Source organism: Monodelphis domestica, chromosome 3 (assembly GCF_027887165.1).
Source record: "Monodelphis domestica isolate mMonDom1 chromosome 3, mMonDom1.pri, whole genome shotgun sequence".
NCBI classification, from domain to species: Eukaryota; Metazoa; Chordata; class Mammalia; order Didelphimorphia; family Didelphidae; genus Monodelphis; species Monodelphis domestica.
In genome coordinates, this window is record NC_077229.1 from 499,899,267 (window position 1) to 499,918,016 (window position 18,750).

An 18,750-nucleotide genomic window follows, 5' to 3' on the forward strand; every position below is an offset into this window, starting at 1 on the left:
AAGATAAGTAAGAAGCAGATCTAAAACATAAATATAGGTCTGAAAATTATAAAGTTGTAAAAGACCTCATTATAGTCATTACAGAATTATAGTTCAGCCCATACCCAAAGAAAAACAAAGCGGCCAATAAGCTTCTGCTTAAAGACTTCTAATGAGAGGGAGCCTACTTCTAAAGGCAATAAATCCTACTGTTAGATGACTCAATTAAGCTTTTCCTAAAAGAAATGCCTAAAATTTCTCCCTTTGCATTTTCTACCTATTGCTCCTGATTCTGTCCTAGTAGGCCATACAGAGCAAGTGTAATCCCATCTCTCTAACAGCCTTCCTAATACTTGGAAGGCAGCTACCACATTCCCAATTTAGAATTCAGATTAACAGAAGCCTAAGAGGTCATTTTGTCCAATTCCCTCATTTTACAGATAAGGATATTTAAGCTGAGTAAGTTAAGTGAGCTGCCCATAGACCCAAAAATGCATAAACATCTAAGGCAGAATTGGAACCTAGTTCCTCTGAGTCCAGAAAGAACCAAGGCTCTTTCCACAGTACTAAGCTACCTCCCCTAATTTCTTCAATTTAATCTTCCTGTGACATGTAAGGTCCTCCGCTACCCTAGCTGTTCTCTCTGCATGTTCCCTAGTTTATTGATCCACTAGTCCTGAACACAATACTACTTCAGATACAGTCTAACCAAGAACTGTTACACATCTTACTCTACATCTAATAACTTAAGGATAAAATTCAAGAGTTTTGAGAAATTCATTTTTCATAGAATATATAAGTTCCTAAACCTTGGTGATTTTCTCAGACCTGAAATTCCATTACAGCAAAATGCACTCCAGTTCCTAATGGTCCCAAAATGATCATGAAGATCAGGGCAGGGTTTGACATTCCTTTGTAAACTAAGATCCCACATTTAAATTATATTATAAAATGTCAAGAAATAGAAGTCAATGTACAAGAATATTCATAGCTGCGCTTTTTGTGGTGACAAAAAACTAGAAAATAAGGGGATGTCCTTCGATTGGGGAATGGCTGGACAAATTGTGGTATGTGTTGGTGATGGAATACTATTGTACTGAAAGAAATAATGAATTGGTGGAATCCCATGTGAATTGGAATGACCTCTAGGAACTGATGCAGAGTGAAAAGAGCAGTACCAGGAAAACATTGTACACAGAGACTGATACATTGTGGCACAATCAAATGTAATGGACTTCTCTACTAACAGCAATGCAATGATCCAGGACAATTCTGAGGGACTTATGAGAAAGATGCTATCCACATCCAGAGGAAGAACTGTGGGAGTGGAAACACAGAAGAAAAACAACTGCTTGATCACATGGGTTGATGGGGATATGATTGGGGATGTTGACTCTCAATGATCACCCTAGCGCAAATATCAATAATATAGAAATAGGTTTTGATCAATGATACATGTAAAACCCAGTGGAACTGTGCATTGGCTATGGGAGGGGCGTGGGAAGAGGAGAGAGAAAGAACATGCATCTCATAACCATGGAAAAATATTCTTAATTAATTTAAAAAAAAAGAAATGGAAGTCAACAAGGAATTCCTGGACAAGATGGGAATGCCAATAGTATGATAATAGACAAGATGTGTTTCTGAATTATGACTAGCGCAGAGGACCTGGATCAATCCTGGACAGGGAAAGAAAAGTTTAATGAATGAGGTAGCCTGACAATGAATGGAATTAAAATGGAAGAAAAGAGAACTGTTTCATTACCATGCCTGCTGACCAAAAGTACAAAGGGATTAGAATCACTTGTAAAAAGCCACATATCCAAAGAGAAAGAGGAGAAACCAACTAAGATTCCTAGGTCAAAAACCAAAATAAATATTTATGCCTGGGATCTGAATATATAATAACTTTATTCCAAATCTAAATCTGCGAGAGGGGAAGAATATGTGTGAAGGGAATAATAAGCAAAGACTCCTTAGAAGAAATCACATCTCCTCCCCACACCATTCCAAGCTTAATGAGAAAAATCTCTAGGAGATCTCGTTTCGTAACTTTAGGGGAGAAAGTATCCCTAAGCTATGGGGTCTTTAACCATTTCCAACTTGCTGCCCTTGGGGGGGAGGGGTTTGGGTAGGTAACAAGTCTAAATAAATGAAATCTGGTTAACTGATACAAAAAAAGGTAAAGGAGGAAGTGGTAATGAAGAGTAGAGATTCTACTTAATTAGATCAATCAACCAAAATTTCCATTCCATACTATGAAATTTAATTGCTATAAAAGTTTCATAAATTATAATTTGATCTAATGAATATTCAAAGTAATATTTATCAATATTTTTAGATGCTTCAATAAGAGACAATTCTGAGAGTATTCTGCTCAATGTCAAGAGGAAAATTTCAACAGTAAAACTTACTGACGGAATACTTTTCAAATTAATTTTCTAAAATATTCTAGGAATAGAGACAATTTCTTTAATAGAGCAGATTCACTTGTTAAAAATTTGAGCAATTAAATCATTTATGAATAATTTTGTCAGTTCAAAAATCCAAGAGGATTAATACTACTTACTGTAGTCAAGGGATTTGGAGTTGGTATAGGAAGCAACCCTGCACCAGGCATCAGACTCGTCATGGTTGGAGCAGGAGCCAGTAAAGAAAGAGCTTTGGATTCTTCTGGAATTTTACCTGGAGAGGCAAGTTCCAAACATTAAAGAGAGCAGAAACACCACATAAACTTTAGTCTATGATTTTACAATTACCCTTGCACTTAAAAAATAATAATAATAAATGAATCTATCTATCAGATCCTTAAAAAGAAATAAATAAGAACTTAAGTCTTTCCTTTACCCTGCACTACTAGGAAAAATAAAAGTGATCAAAACTTCAAAGACTAGCAATCTCATTAATGGAATATTATTTTAAAAACTGAATAATGTAGACAATTATTTAACACTTTGAGCTATGGGTCACCTGTACTGGAAACTTAATGTTCATGAACCAAACGATATCAAGCATGGACGCTTTCCCAGGACGGTGTTTTCGCGGTGATCGAAAGTTGTGTTACACATGACAACCGTTCGTGTTGGCTGCATCACTAATAGCACACAGAACATCAGATACAGAAAAGAAGAACATTTTTTAAAGTTTAATCCCCAGAAATGGCAAATAACCAAATTAGTAAAAAAAGAAAAAAAAGAAAAAAGAAAAAAACAAATGTGCGAATTGAAATCTGTTCCTAAACCAATGCCCCTTTCCTATCACTGAAACTACCTATCTGTGATGCAAACAATACTGATGATGCCCAGACAGACTCCATGTTTATTTCAAGTTGGGGGTGGGGAGTGTCCATTTTAATCTAAATGGGGCCAGGAGTGGGGGGAAGGGAGATCCTCACACATTTTACTAATATGAACATGAACTCTGTGACATATTATGATGCCTCAGAGAATCAATTTCTAGGTGTTTCTTGAATAATTTTGCTAAAAATTATGGAAGTGGAATAATTAAGCAAGAAAATATATCTGGCCCTCAAGGAATCTCTTAATGCTTATATTTTAAATCCAATTTAAATTGTACTTGCTTGAAAAGGGACAGTTAATAATCATTGTCTTTTGTTACAAATAACTCCCAACGGCTATTGAAGTAACAAGTAATTCCCTGCACCTTTAAGAAGGGAGGAAAAAAACAACCTCAATGACTTGATTTTAAAAGTCCAACTGCCTTTTAATCACTATCTCTAGCAAATGTCTAAAAAGCAACCACAATTTAAAGACAATGATCCATTTGTATTCCATCTAATTTGATATTATTCATTTTACTGAATAAAACTGCTTAAACTAAAAATTATTTTGCTTTTAAAATCTGACTCTAACATTTAAGTCTATAAACATTTTATAGGTACTATTCATATTTGTGTAGTATAGAGTGGATATATATGTAACCCCATTAAAAGCTTTCTAATTAAGGGACTCCATTCAGAGTACATAAAACTATCCCAGAGTAAAATGTAACTGTGTAGCAAATTCTCAAAAGCACCGTGCTGGGTTTTTGTAGGAATAAGCCAATTTGAAATCATTAAATCTACAAGGAAAATCTGAGAAATATCATCAGGTCTTAAATTCTTTGGGTTCAAGATGCAAAGTTTAAACAAACAAAAAAAAATCCCAGTTGTACCTAACTTACAGTAATTGAAGCAAAGTTACAATTTTCTAGTTTTAGATTTGGTGCGTTACAGCCAAGTCAACAATTAAACATTAGTTTCCTAAATTTTGAAGCAAATTATGCTACCTATTTTGACTAGTATAACAAAAATTATTCCTAGTACTACATTATTTTAAAATAAGCTGCTACACATGCAGTCTTAACATGCACAGAAATAAAATAGTGGCCTTACTGATGACTTTATTTATAATTTAGCCTACATTAGTTATTAATGTTAGTACATTTATCTATGCCAAATAAATACACTCCTTATGTAGGCAACCAATTGTAGCTTATATATTTTACGCAATGGATTGCATAATTTTTAAAAGTTATAAAATCTGAACAGGTCCTGAAGAGTTAATCTTCATCCTTGAATTCAGAACATAATGTTAACACCTGCTCATTACTATGGCAGTTATACACAAAGACAAACTGTAATTCCTACATTGTCAGTTTGTAGCTCAAATATGACACTGTCATTTAATAAGGAGATATCCACAGAAGAAAGTGTTATTAAGTTATGAGCCTGTGGGATGAGGAGGGGGAATTCAGTGCATATCAAAAAGTTAATTAAGTTTTAGAAATTTTCATTTACACTTTGAATGCTGCCTCTCAGTAATAAATCAGAATACATTGAAGCCAAATGGTACACTGGAAAACTGTTTTCTTATTCTAATTCTAATTGCCATTGATGAAACCTGAAAATATGTTTCCTTGTTTCATTCCTAAAATATAGTCCTACTTAATTTATCCTCAAAATTCTTTGGTGTATAACTGTGCAACATAAATGAACATCTCTTTTAATCTGTGCTTATTAAAGACAACAGCTAGGAAAGACAATATATACTATACTCTTCTCTGTCTCAATCCACTTACACAAACTAAAACACTCTGAAGAATTTTCAACAAAAGAATCAAGCAAACATACAAACACACAATACACGCACGCAAACACATACACACACACACACACACACACATATCAAAAAAGCCAACAGCTTCCCCCACCTCCAAGAAGCATTCCCCAAGTAGATGGCTAAAAAGCCTTCCTAGTTAGAGAAAATAAGAATTTTTTCTGTAATGCTTAAGTATCAAAAGTGAAAAGTCTTTTTGCCCCAGCCTTTGTATGTAATATGTGCTATATTATAAAAAATGGGTTGCTATATCCTTGATTCTGACATGCCTAAAACTCCAGGAAAATTAAAGCAGAAGCTACAAATTAGCTTTTTTCTGAAAGATGAAGTTAGTCTTAGAAAATAGTCCGTAGGAAAAAAGTTTCACCGAGATTAGAAAGCATTGGAAAGTATATTTATCACTGTTTTAGTACAGAATTTACTTTAATAAACACCAATTAAGATCTAAACTAAGTTTCAAAGCACTAAAACTGAGTTTCTGACAAAAATATTTATTTGGCCTTAATTCTACATTTTAAGTTGAGAACTACAAATATACTACCTTCCTTCCATATACAACTTTGAAACAAAATGTTATGAACTCTTAATGGATACCATTTACAAAGAACTGGAATACCAGTTCACAAGTAAAGTGAAAGAGATTAACAAAACAAAAACAAAAACAAAAAAGGGACAAAATAAAGAAAAAGAAATTAAAGTAAAGTAAAACAATAAAAAACAGAGACAGGGCGTCCATCTTCAGCGGGTCAGACTCCGATCTCATTTCCCCCATGAAGGTTTCACTTGACGGCAGGTTTAGTGGCATGGCAAACAATGCCTAACTCAGGCAAGTGTAAACAGGTCTGCCTTGGCCAGTCTAGTCATCTAATAATGCACAAATATCACATAGAGAAAACATACAAAACCAAATTAATAGTCAAAATCCATCTACCAGAAAATGTGGACATAAAGTTATGACTGATGGTTATGTGGCACCTTTATGTTTCAATCTTTTCTTTTTCTAAGTGTAACATTTAAAAAGATATCTGGGGATGCACGCGAGAAAAAAAAAATCACATTTGGACAAGGTAATGAAGCTATATTTCTAAATGGTACTTTATGAATAGGAATAGCTAATGATTAATATGTAATGTTACACATGGAGCATTATTTCCACTGCTGATAATGCCTGAACTAAAGCAGCAAGCTAAAATAAACTAAAAAACACTTTCCATAAGCTTCTACTAGGGTTCTCTCTTTTCTGTCACAATGCTGTTTCTACAGTATGCAAAAACTAATGCTGGCCAGTATTGATTGCTGCTTAATGATCTACAGAATCTCTCATTTTACAGTATTCAACTAGAATTCTTTCCTTTTGACTTATTCTGTAGCAACATACTATTTTTAGAACAATAATAAAGCATTATTCAGCTCAGTGAAAAATTTGATAATGTCCACTGTGAATCTCCATATGTTCTTTCTGTAAACCAATTTCTTGCCATATTAAACTCTTAGTTCAATTATACTTTGAATAAGAAATACATAAAATTACTTTTTAATATTTCAATTATCCATAGGTCGGTTTACTATACTAAAAAAAACACATTTATTTGTAACTAAAATGCAATAAAAATATGCTGTTTTCACATTCACATATTGTGAAAGCTTCTATCTCAAAATGATAAAAGTATTCAACCATAATTAAAATCTTACTTTGTCTTCACTGATTATAACACCCAAAAAAAGGAATTAAGACAACTCAAAATTAAGGCTCTAAGTATTAAGAGATATAAGCTCTCTAAGGAAGATATATACAATGTACCAAAATAACGCTGGTAAAGTAATAAGTGAAATATTTTCCTCTGACTCAGTAGCGAATACACCCAAGACCCTCTGTTACCAATAGTACAGTCTTTCAAGAGTGCAGCTGTTGGTAAGCTTCTGCACATTTAATCTTTGTTGCATGCTGATCAAATTCCAGTGAGAGATATCTTCTATGGGAATTCTTCACCATTCAGTTTCTACTTGGTAAGGTGCATTTTATTACCTCACTCCCAACCTTGCAAAAACAATTAGTTATCATCCCTTCCCCAACTACTATAGGCTCAATATCCCTCATTGATCAAACTATATGAGATATTACACAAAGAATTAATTGTATTTCCTTCTTTATGGATAACACCATTTTAAAAACTCATTTGAAAAAAAATCCAGAATGTTCTATCCTGGGATATCAACTATAACAAAACTGTCCTTACTATACTGGACTTTTAATGTTTGTAACATCCCAGTATAATGCATCCTGAATTATACACAAAAATTTGAAAATGTAATCTAGTCATCACACAGTGTAACTTTCTTTTTTTAAGGAAGTTAAATTTGTTCATGTGATATGAGCTCTCCAATTAAAGTATTCATTAAATATTTCAGAATTTTTTTTTATTTTAATCATTCCTAAATGTTATAAAGCAAAATCTTCCATCAATGGAATCATTTTAAAGTGGCAGGTGTAGTACTTATGTAAATATTAATAGCTAAATCCACAAGTTCAACAGGACCTATTATAATTTCAAGCTATTACTTAAAAATCAATACTGGTAATTACTTGTTCTTAAGATAATGTAAGGCACTTAACCTTAATGAATTGTAACCTTAAGGCCTTTGGCCTCTTTCTGATGATTTCTTAGAAAATATTTTTTAACTTCAAAAAAAGCCTGTGAAAGTAAAAAATAAATTTGTTTTATATGAAATCAGTATCAAGAATTGTGAAATTAAGATAACTTTAATGAAGTTGATTATATTTATCATTAACACAGACACCATTACTTAGATAACCCCAAATTGGCAAACTGTGCCCACTCTGTTTTGTCTCAATGAAAAAACTATTAGAACTGAATGTTCAGGAGTACAAACTCCTACCCATGGTGGTATTTAAATAAATAATATCCCTTGTTAACTTAAGATCATAATCCTTTTAAGAAGCACACTATAATTTGTAATTATTACAAAAATTTTTTATATAAAAACATGTAGCTAAAAACAGATGAACCAATTATTTAAATGTGTAATTTACTATTAAAAGGAATTTTTTTTCATGTTTCCAAATTCCATTTTTGTTTTTAAAACACACAAAACAGAGTACCAGCTACTTGCCAATTTCTGGGAAAGCTAAAGGTCATTAACGAAAAGGACAGACTGACATTACAGAAAAACATCTAAAATACCAACCTTCTGCACACGGTACAACTATCAGAGCTCTGTCAATAAAAACCGTGTTAGTTAGATGCTGGGCCACACCAACACTCGATGGGTCACGAAACTTAACATAACATACTTTGGAGGAAAAAGCAAGAGGTGCGTTGCTGCAAGATAAAAAGAGAAACAATCAGTCTTATAAACTTATTTATATCTTTCATTTGTTGCTCCTTTTAAAAAGATGATTAATTATAAAGTCTTACATAAGAAATTTTCTGACTTAAAATACACTATTAAAATACATCTGACCAAACTGTCTACTTGCAGCAAGTTCAACACACACCCACTTATTTCAATTGTCTTCATGACCTTATCAACTAACTATTCTACATTGGGCACTGCCCAGTGTCAATCAGAATGTTTGAAAACAAATTGATCTGATCTAGAGATAGGCTAGATAGGTAGGGGTAGTTAAGCATGACTAGACTTCTTATAATGGCACTTAAAAGTTTCTTAAACCAGAGATGTAAAACATGATCCACACAACTCTCCAATGCAACTTGAACTAGAGAAAAATGTAAATGGAAAATATTTAGCAAAAAAATAAAAATACAGTTAAACAAAGAAATTATAATAATACATTTTAAAACTAAGTCAATATGCCACTTGAAGGAATCTTTACGTAGAGATTAGAGATCTTTTCTATTTGAATGTGATTCCACAGCTTTAGATCACTTACAATCCTGAAATCATTCTTAACCACTCCTTCCTGACATTAATTGAACAAGTATTTTTGATCATGCTCCCTTCTGTCCCCTTTCCTCCACTCATAAGGCCAACCTCTTTAGATCTTCATTAATTCTATCCTTCCTACAATAATAACCTCCAAAATATAGGCTCTCTACAACTGCCCAAATAATATTAGTAAGTCTGATCACATTACTTCCTTGCTCAAAAATCTCCAATGGCTACCCACTGTTATAGAATAAAACAGAAATGGTTCAATCTACCTTTTTAAGGCTCTCTGCCTTTGTTTTTCCCTTCCTTTCTTGCATAGGGGTACACCCTATTTCATGATTATCCTTTATGACTTTACATCCTAGCCAAACTGTTTGATTAGCTATTTTTGCAATTCAACATTCCAATGCCTTCCATGAATGTACTTTCCTCCTCCTAATTCTCTCATAATCCCTAATTTCCTCAGAGGTTTTGTTCAGTAGCCTTCTACTAGGATGAGAAACTTAGCATTTAAGTATTCTTGTTCCTCAAATATTCTGGCATATACTTATCTGTGCTTAAGTCTCAATATATGTATCTATGAATATAGATATCTATGAATATATGTATCTACTCTTAGAAAGTAAATTCCTCAAAAGTTATCTTTTTATTCCCACTGCTTTGCACATTACATGCACTAATAAACATTTTAACACCATTTAGGGCTCAATTATAACCAAGAGAAAATCTAGAAATTTTATACTAAATGTTTGGACATGTTCTAAAGCCTATTTTGATAAATTGTCTTATAAGCAAGCTGACCACAAATGCAAAAGATATTACCCTATCACATAATTAGGGGTAGCCACAACATGGGTCATCAGGGTGTGTGCACAACAGTTTCCTAACATCATTCCACCTAGCTAGACATAAAAAGTCACCATCCACAAGTTTTAAAGCCTGTGTGCATATATTTAATTATTAAGCTAATAAATTCTTATTAAGATACTTTCAACCAAAGAAAACATACAGCAAGCCACAAGGAACAACAGAAGACTCAAGATCAGCCTACTATTATAATAATCATCATTTTAGAGGTTTTGGGGGATCATTTAGAAGTTGTTTTTTTTTTTATCAAGTCTCAAGCCCTCCACCCTAAAATGTGGTAAATGCCATGATTTTGATGAAGGTTAAAATTAATGTTTGTTATTAAAAAAATAATTAAAGTGGGTTGTATAGAATGGCTTGATGGGAGAGGTTTACTTTGGGTAACCATCATGATGTAATAAACAGATATCAATAAAATCTTATTTAAAAAGAATAAAGGCTAATATATTTTAGCAACACTAAAATTACTTAAATAAGCTAGTTAGACTGACTGGCAACATAGCAGTCCTTTAGAACAAAGGTATCAAACTAGCCAACTACAAAACTCCCTAGAGGGGCAGGAAACAGATTAAATGTAATTGGGAAATGTTTAAAATAAAAATACAACAATGTTAATTTGTAGTTTTGTGGCCTGTAGGGATTCATTTTAACTTGAAACCAATGACCTAAAACAACACCTTTGTCCCATTTCCCTCCAATCATCTTTCCCCAGGATAGTCCTCCTAGACACTGCAAGATCATCTCACTAGCTTCACCCAACACCTGCCCGAAACAACTATTAATGGATTTATACCCAGCTAGTTCTATCATTTCTAAGAGGGTTCTGGACAAAATAGTCAAGCTGCCTCTGTAGTACTACTTCACTATACAAAGCCTTTCAATGAAAAATTCAGAAAACAGTGGTGATTTCAACCCAAGTGCCCTATATCTGTTTAAATTAGAAATTCATCAATTCTGAGGATAACCAGACACACCAGGTGCTTATTATGGCACATAACTGAGACAAACTACATAGTGTGAAAATTAATAGTCTAATAGGAGTATTGGTTCTAGATACTGCTTGGACATTCTACTAAAGGCATGTCATATAATCTCCATTTCCTATTTGCTTTATAAATAGTATTAGATAAAAGTATAAAGGAAAGGAATTGAGATTTCCAGATAGAAATGTAAATCTAACTTTTAAAACTGAGAAAGAAAAAATTTAAGTGCCACTGACAAAAAAATTATATAAGTAAATTTAACCAGAAATTTAAAAAAATTAGTCTAAGAACAACTTCCAAATTTCTTTTCTTTCCAAGTGTATCTGAACTGTTCAGTAAGTTTATTCTTATAATTTAAAGGGACTATAATTTTCAACTGTATTTCAAACAAGAAGGAATGCAACTTATTTTAAAAGTGAACCTTAAATTATAAAAAGCATTTCGCAACAATTAAAATTTATAAGGAATTAGGGAGCAGCTAGATGGTTCAGTGGATTGAGAGCAAAGCTTAGAGACAGGAGGTCCTAGGTTCAAACTTGGCCTCAGACAATTCCTAATCCTGTGACTCTGGGCAAATCACTTAACCCCCACTACCCGTCATGAGATGCACTCTTCTGCCTTGGAATCAACACACAGAATTGATTCTAAGTCAGAAGGTAAGAGTGTTGTTGCTTTTATTATTATTATTATCATTATCGTCTGGAATTGCTGAAGATTGATCAGCAAAAACCCGTAATACAAAATTTGAATTTTCAACTGAGTTGAGTTCAATTTTGTATAGCAACCAAAACTTTCAAAAGGTCAGAATTTTACTTTAAAAACCTGACAGCTAAAATAAAAGGACATTTCTGAGTTCAAGTCAACTTTTGAATATTATGTAAAAAAATTTTCCCACCTTTAAACAAAATTTAAATGATTAAATAATGTTGTAGATAGATATAAAGCAAAGGTGAATAATAATTTATGGAGTCCAATAGAATGAACAAGGAAGGAGGTAAAAGCGAAACAAAAAACAAATACACCTATACTGTTGGGTTTTTTGATAGATTTTATTTTTTGGTTAGATTTAACATATTATTGAGTTACTTTTTAAAAATAAAAAAGGAATGAGACTTTTTTTTAAAAGGCAAATTAAAAATAAAACAATTTATTAGAAATTCCTTTAAAATTTCTTTAAAAAGAAACCTGAATCTTTAAAAATCTGAATTTTTACATTGCTGAAAGAAAAAAAAAATTTCTCCTTCAATGATATCTGCTGTAATTTTCAAATTTATTAACAAAATATATTTCTAAAGTCAACTAAGTTCCATCAAGTCATGAGTAATTAGAAGTTTATTAATGTTCTAAATCAGAACCTCTAAGTCTAAAACATAATGTTTAAAGTATAAATATAAAAATATTTATCCATCTCAGCAGGCATTTAAAACCTTAATTTATAAGAACAAAAAAATCAAATTAACTGGCAGTTATATTTATTTAGAAAGTCTGGTTTCTACATGTTATTTAAGAATGGAAAACTTCAAAACAATATTTTTCAAAGAACTACAAGCACAAAAAGAGTCTACCTCAATTTGGACAAGATTTCAAGATTTAAGCTTACTTTCATTTATAATGATTCCTTTTTAATCTTTTCTGGGAGGTAGGGAGGGAGAAATTAAAGCATCTGCCTCCATGTAGTTATATTACTTTTATTTTTACAGCATATATACTTTCAATAGGCCTGATTTTTGCTAGAATGTGATCATTACCTCTTTCAGTGTGAAACTGTAAGCACTAATTGAGTGGCTTAATATTTGAAGTAAAAAAAACTTTATTACTAGATATCTATGTTATTCATGGCAAACATACCCACCATTCCTCACTATGTTTTACTTACTTTTATTCAAACATTTATTAAGTATCTTCTTATACTTATTGCACAGTATATCTGTATGTTGACAAATCTAGGTATGTTTGTATGGTGCCTTTCAAATTTTATACATTATATATTTTATGTGTCTGTTGTTGTTATATACATTATACCTAGGCCAGCTTTTGATACTATGAACAGAACCTGGTCCAGGAGTCAGAAAGAGCTGAGCTTAAATCAGTCTCAGGCACCAACTAGCTAAGTGATCCTGGGCAAGTCAATTAACCTGTTTGCCTTGGTTTCTTCAACTGTAAAACTGGGGATGATAATAATAGCATCTATCACATGGGGTTGTTATGAAAATCAAGAGTCAGTATTTGTTTAAAAAAAAAAATGTGTTTAGCATAGTGCCAGGCACACAGTAAATGTTTATTATCTTTCCTATTAAGAGGGTGCTAGTCAAGGGGGGGAAATGCATTTAACAGTTTCTCCAAGGAGCTTTTAATCATCGAGGACATAGGCAATTATTAATACATTAATACAATTAATACAATGGGTCAAGAATATAAAAGCATACAAACATACTGATTATAAGATAGTATTGAAGGTTTCCCAAGAGTTCATTTATATACTAGATGACGATGTAATGAATTCATAAGCAGAGTGAGCCTAAGTGATTTCCATCTTAAGAACTCATTGCAAATAAATACAGAACTTTTCCTAGCAATGCATACTTTTGGGGGCTATCTAAATGCTTTTGTATGTAAAAAGGGAGAACATCTTAAATTCAATCTCAACATCAACTATGTCTATTTAAAGACAAATTTTTCTATATACAAATTTCTTCCAATCTGGTCGTTTCTATCCCTATTGAAAAGTCATAAATTTCTAGGTAAACTTCCCTTCGATGTTCATTTTCTGCAATTCTATAGTATGAGATCACATTAGCATTGGTACAAGAGCAGTGGTCATTTTTTTACTTAATGTAAATTTTTTACTTGTATAAAAAAGATCAAAGTAAGTTAAGTATGAAAGAGTCAAGGATGAAGGGATCACTTTTAGCTGGAGTTGTCAAGGGAAAAAGCAGCAAGGAGCCTTTAAGGAGATTTAAACTACTGGAAGTATGGCAGGAATTTATTCCATAACATAGCCTACATAAACACACTGTGACAAAAAGGAAATCAAGATCAAGAAATTATTAGCAATCTGGTCTGGCTAAGGCACAGTGTTACGTTCATTTGGGAACTACTGAATGTATTTAAGTAGGGTTGTGCCTATTTTTATTTTGTATTAGAAAGATTACTTTGGCACTAATGTTAAGAATGGACACCCTACTGTTGGTAAGAAAAAAATACAAAACCCTCAACTTGACATTTAAAGCCTATCACAATAGGGCTTCTACCTTCCCTTCAAGTAGTATTTCATAATATTCCACTCAGATTTGGAGTTCAACTGTCCTGCTAATTGTTCATTACAAATGACATTCCAATATTCTCCTCTGTTGCTCTTGTACACACTAAAATGCATTCCCAACACTCGTCTGAAGAATTCCTAATTTACTTTCCAGGCCAATTCAAATGCCTCCTCTGATTGGAAAATTTTCAAAAGAAGCAATATTTTGATAGAATTTCAATAAAGGCCTATTCCCTGGGTTAATCGCTTAACTTCCCAGGCCTCAATTTCCTAACTGTAAAATAAAGAGAACTGGACCAGATGGTTGCTTTCAATTCTAAATTTATGGTCCTATAATTTCCATCACCACCAGTGGTTTAAATACAAGGCGATAAGAAGTTACTTGGTGTACTTATCTGTTTCTTGCTTTGTTCCTCCACTGAAGTTAGTCCCTGATTACGGGGATTGTTTCCTTTTTTGTCTACCCATAATAATGTTCGTTGACTTGGTCAGGAAGAGACAAAATAGAAACAAGGACTGACCAAGACTATAGCCGAGTCTGTTTAAAAAAAATTATTTGGTCCCCCCCCACCCCAATTTCCGGGCAACTTTCTACCAGCAAAAAGCAAGACCCCTTCCACCAACAAAAATTAAAACCTGTATTTAATGCCTAAAGAGCTGACAGAGAGAGGTTATGATTGGCCCTGGTTTCCAAGGCTCAAAGACCAAAATTCAATCCATTTTTAAAATATTTAGGTAAAAACACTTAACTAACTGAACCATTCTTATGTAGGACCTCAAAGACCAGCACTCAGTTCTCTACCTCCAAATCTAAATTAATTTTTAAATATTTAGGTAAGAACGATTAATCTACTGAACCAATATTATGGAGGAACTAGGACATCCTCTATTACAAATATATTAATGTGCACTGCTTGCCTTTTCAATGGGTGGGTAAAAGAGATGTAGATAGAATTTGAAACTCAAATTTTTAAAAAATTAATGTTAAAAGAAAAGAAATGGATATTGTGCTTAGAGGGTTCAGGTAGCGGCGATTAATATATAGGGTTTTTCTGCAAGACTAAACATTATACTAAAAACTACAAGGCATAACACGCTGTTAGATTGAGTTGTGGGGTTTTTTGCTTAACCATTGCCTGCCAACCTTTTATTCTTTGACAAATGGAATGGCTTGCTGAGTAGGGGAAAACTTTAGTTCATGTGAGAAATTAAGATTAAAAAAAGAAGAAAGGGCATAGTTTTGAGTTAAACATAACAATCCAAAAAATATTCTTTTTAAGTTGCCTGTTAATCATCAAAACTACAGTCCTATTTCTGAGAGCAAAGGACACGGAAAGCGGAGGCAGAGCATCCGGTTAGGCAAAACCTCACTAAAGCCACGACAAAGCGTACATGGCTCCCGACCTCTGGAGCATGGGAAAAAGTTGGGGCTTCCCACGAGGAAATTGGAAAGTTGGGGCTTCCCACGAGGAAATTGGAAGGAACGGCCAAATATTAGGGACCCAGGCCACAAAATCTGGAGGAAGCCCCATTCGTGACCTGACCCGGCGCTACTCTGCGGGACATGGGTGAACTTCATCCAAGGCAGGAGTGAAGGTGGCCAGGCCCAAATTGGCTCCCAAGTCTGCCACTGGCCCCTAAAGACAACCCCGAGCTTCTTCCCTCCGCGGAAAGTTAATTCCAGGATCTTGCCATGCGGAATGCCTAGGCCCAGCCGCAGCCATCTTAGATTCAGGCAAAAAAAAAAAAAAAACCCCACACACACCCGCATCTCCTCGGCCGGGAAGAAATATGGGCACAGGGCAAGGATCTTCTTCCGACACTATCCGAATATGCCTCTATTCCGATCAACATTACGACATCCCCAAGTGCTACTACATAGCTTCAACTTGGATTAATACGAGGAGGGAATAAAGGGGGGGAAAACCCCACAGACCGAAGGGAGTTCCAGTGCCCTAATCCAACATGGCCACGGCAGCGGCCCGGAGGTCACGTGGTCCGACGCGCCCGGACGCCCCCCCCCCATCCCGCGGTCTCTATGGCGCCCGCCCCCCGCGCCCCTCCCCCCCAGCAGAGCCCAGGACTTACTCTGGGGGGTAGAGCCGCAGCTCTTCGATTTCTCCCAGGAAAGTGAACAAGGTCCGCATCTGCTCGCTGGTCACAGCCGACGACAGGTTAGTCACTTGAATCACAGCCGTGTTAGTCAGGCCGAAGCCAAGGCCCAAGGTGAAACCGCCGCCGCTGTTCATTCCGATCCCGATGCTAGTCGCCTACCCACAGTCCCAACGTCTACTACGCCGCGTAGTCGCCGCCGACGAGAGCCTAGGAAGAGCGGAGAGGAGGCGCGGCAGTGAGCGCGCTCCCGACCGCGGAGTGTCGGCTCCGGGCAGGTCTAGCCACCCAGCTCACAACTCCCCTGCTCCTCTGGGCTGCGCGCGCTCTGGGCTCGCCGCCCTCTCCGCGCGTGCGGAAGCGTCGCCCCGGCAACCTGGCCTGGGAGGTGCGGGGGGTTGGGGGGTGGGAAGGGGAGCTCACCTGGGGTGCGCCTCCCACGCAAGCTGCGCGAACTGCGCGAGCCCGGGCAGTAGTCTCGGTCTCGGCACTCGACCTCTTACCCGCACCTTAAGGCAAGAGTTTTTGTACTAACTAGACCAAACCCTCCCGCTGCTATAACCATGGGCCCGCCTTCGCCCAGCTATTAAAAAAAAAAAAAAAGAACCAGCTGATTCTGATCAATCAATAATCATTGAGTATTTCTTCAGCAGCTCTTGGAGCCTGGCCCGCGAGGAGGAGTCTCTGATAATAAGACTTACCCTCAAGGAGTTTACACTCTAGTGGTTGGGGGAGGGCGACGTGTGCATAAACATAAACAGATCAGTATATCTGATCGTTTCTAGATAAAATTGGGGTGGGCACAACCCACAGAAAGGCTTCCTGCAGGATAGGATTCTGAACTTGGAACCTGTGGCCTTTTTAAATTTAAAAAATATATATATTACAATATAATAGGGCTCCTCCACAAACCTATGCATTTTGTCATGCCATACCATTCACCCTTACTGTTTTCTTCGAACAAGATACCATCTCCCAAAACTGGGCATTTTCACCGACTGTCTTCCATGCTGGAAACATGCACATTTATTGCCCAGGCTTCCTTTAAGTACCAGCTAAAATCCCACTTTTTTCCTAATTTTTCTCCCTTTTTTATTTGTATTTAAAGATATTTTATTTTCCCAATTATATGTAATAATTTTCAAAATACTGGCGGAAGTAGAATGTAGAGACCCCAAACTTGTAGCCTAGCAAGATCTGATGACCCCCCCCCCCTCCCGCACCCCCTAGTTTAGTTGAAAGGCTCTCCCAGAGGAAAAGTTCAATTTCTCAGTCTCAGACTAACCTTAAAGTAGTTTAAGTAAAGATGGCTATCAGTTATTAAGTATCTCTTTTTTGTCCCTGTGGTTTCTCTTACCTGGGTAGCCCAGCCCTCTGGCTGGATCTTTCCCTTTTGTGTCCATTGTAAAGCATTAGCCCCTCCTGTTACTCCTGTCTGGGACTCTTCATTTTCTTTGTTGCTATTGTAAAGCCAATCAACTATCTTCTCTCATCCTCGGTCCCCAGTTACCCTAAAAAGGTATTTAAACTTCCCAACTTTAATGGCTCTTTGGAGTTTTCATCTAGAACAGTGACACTCCCAGGGGTCCATGATCAGAGCAGCCAGAGTCTGGGGACTCTGTGAGGGTTTATGGCACACAGCTCTATGAGGAGACTTTTTCCCTAATTAAAAAGTGGTTTTTCTGGGGATAGCTGGGTAGTTCAGTGGATTGAGAGCCAGGCCTAGAGACTGGAGGTCCTAGGGTCAAATCTGGCCTTGGACACTTCCCAGCTGTGTGACCCTGGGCAAGTCACTTAACCCCCTTTGCCTAGCCCTTACCTCTCTTCTGCCTTGGAGCCAATACACAAGACAGAAGGTATGGGTTTTTTTAAAAAGTGGTTTTTCTGACAATTTAATAGTTCTGTGTTTTTCCAGTTTAATTCCCAAAATTATGAGATCCAATCTCCTTCCCTCCCCTCACTCAGAGATGGTAAGAAATTTGATCTGCCCATACCTCTATTATTATCTTTCAAAACACACTTCCATATTGATCATTGTTGTAAGAACACACTCATGCAAAAAAAAAAATAAAATAAAATAAAGCCATATATGCACTGATGTGAAAGAAAATATGCTTTGTTTCACATCAGACTCAGACAGTTCTTTTTTGGAAGTGGATAACATTCTTTGTCATAAGTCTTTCAGGATTGTCCTAGACTTCATTGCTGAGAGTAGTGAAGTTTTCACAGATGGTAAACATACAAGTACAATATTGCTGTCACTGTATACAGTGTTCTAATTCTGCTAATTTCACTCAGCATCAGTTCCCACAGATCTTTCCAGCTTTTTCTGAAATCACTTCCTTCCCATTTCTTATAGCACAATAGTATTCCATCACCAACATGAACCACAATTTGTTCAGTCATTCCCCAATGAATGGATGTCCCCTTCAGTTTCCAATTCTTTGCCACCACAAAAAGAGCTGCTATAAATATTTTTGTACATGTAGGCCCTTTCCCCTTTTTTTATTATCTCTTT

At 35.5% G+C, this 18,750-nt stretch overlaps 1 protein-coding gene across 6 annotated transcripts in view; it reads right to left on the minus strand.

The window, feature by feature from the left end:
- The window catches only part of SREK1 (splicing regulatory glutamic acid and lysine rich protein 1), a 43,086-nt gene extending 26,400 nt beyond the window's left edge, over positions 1-16,686 (minus strand). For 3 of the 6 annotated variants that reach the window (XM_056824844.1, XM_007486401.3, XM_007486399.2), the window contains exons 1-3: positions 16,209-16,532; positions 8,304-8,437; positions 2,549-2,664 (exon numbers count right to left, since the gene is read on the minus strand). In XM_056824844.1, the coding sequence (XP_056680822.1) occupies positions 2,549-2,664; positions 8,304-8,437; positions 16,209-16,369 (411 nt within the window). In that variant the 5' untranslated portion in view covers positions 16,370-16,532. Of the gene's footprint in view, positions 1-2,548; positions 2,665-2,949; positions 3,074-8,303; positions 8,438-15,885; positions 16,032-16,208; positions 16,533-16,655 lie in introns of those variants that run through there. The other 3 variants (XM_001381421.3, XM_007486400.3, XM_007486402.3) reach the window with 3 other exon arrangements.
- Positions 16,687-18,750: the final 2,064 nt, after the last annotated feature.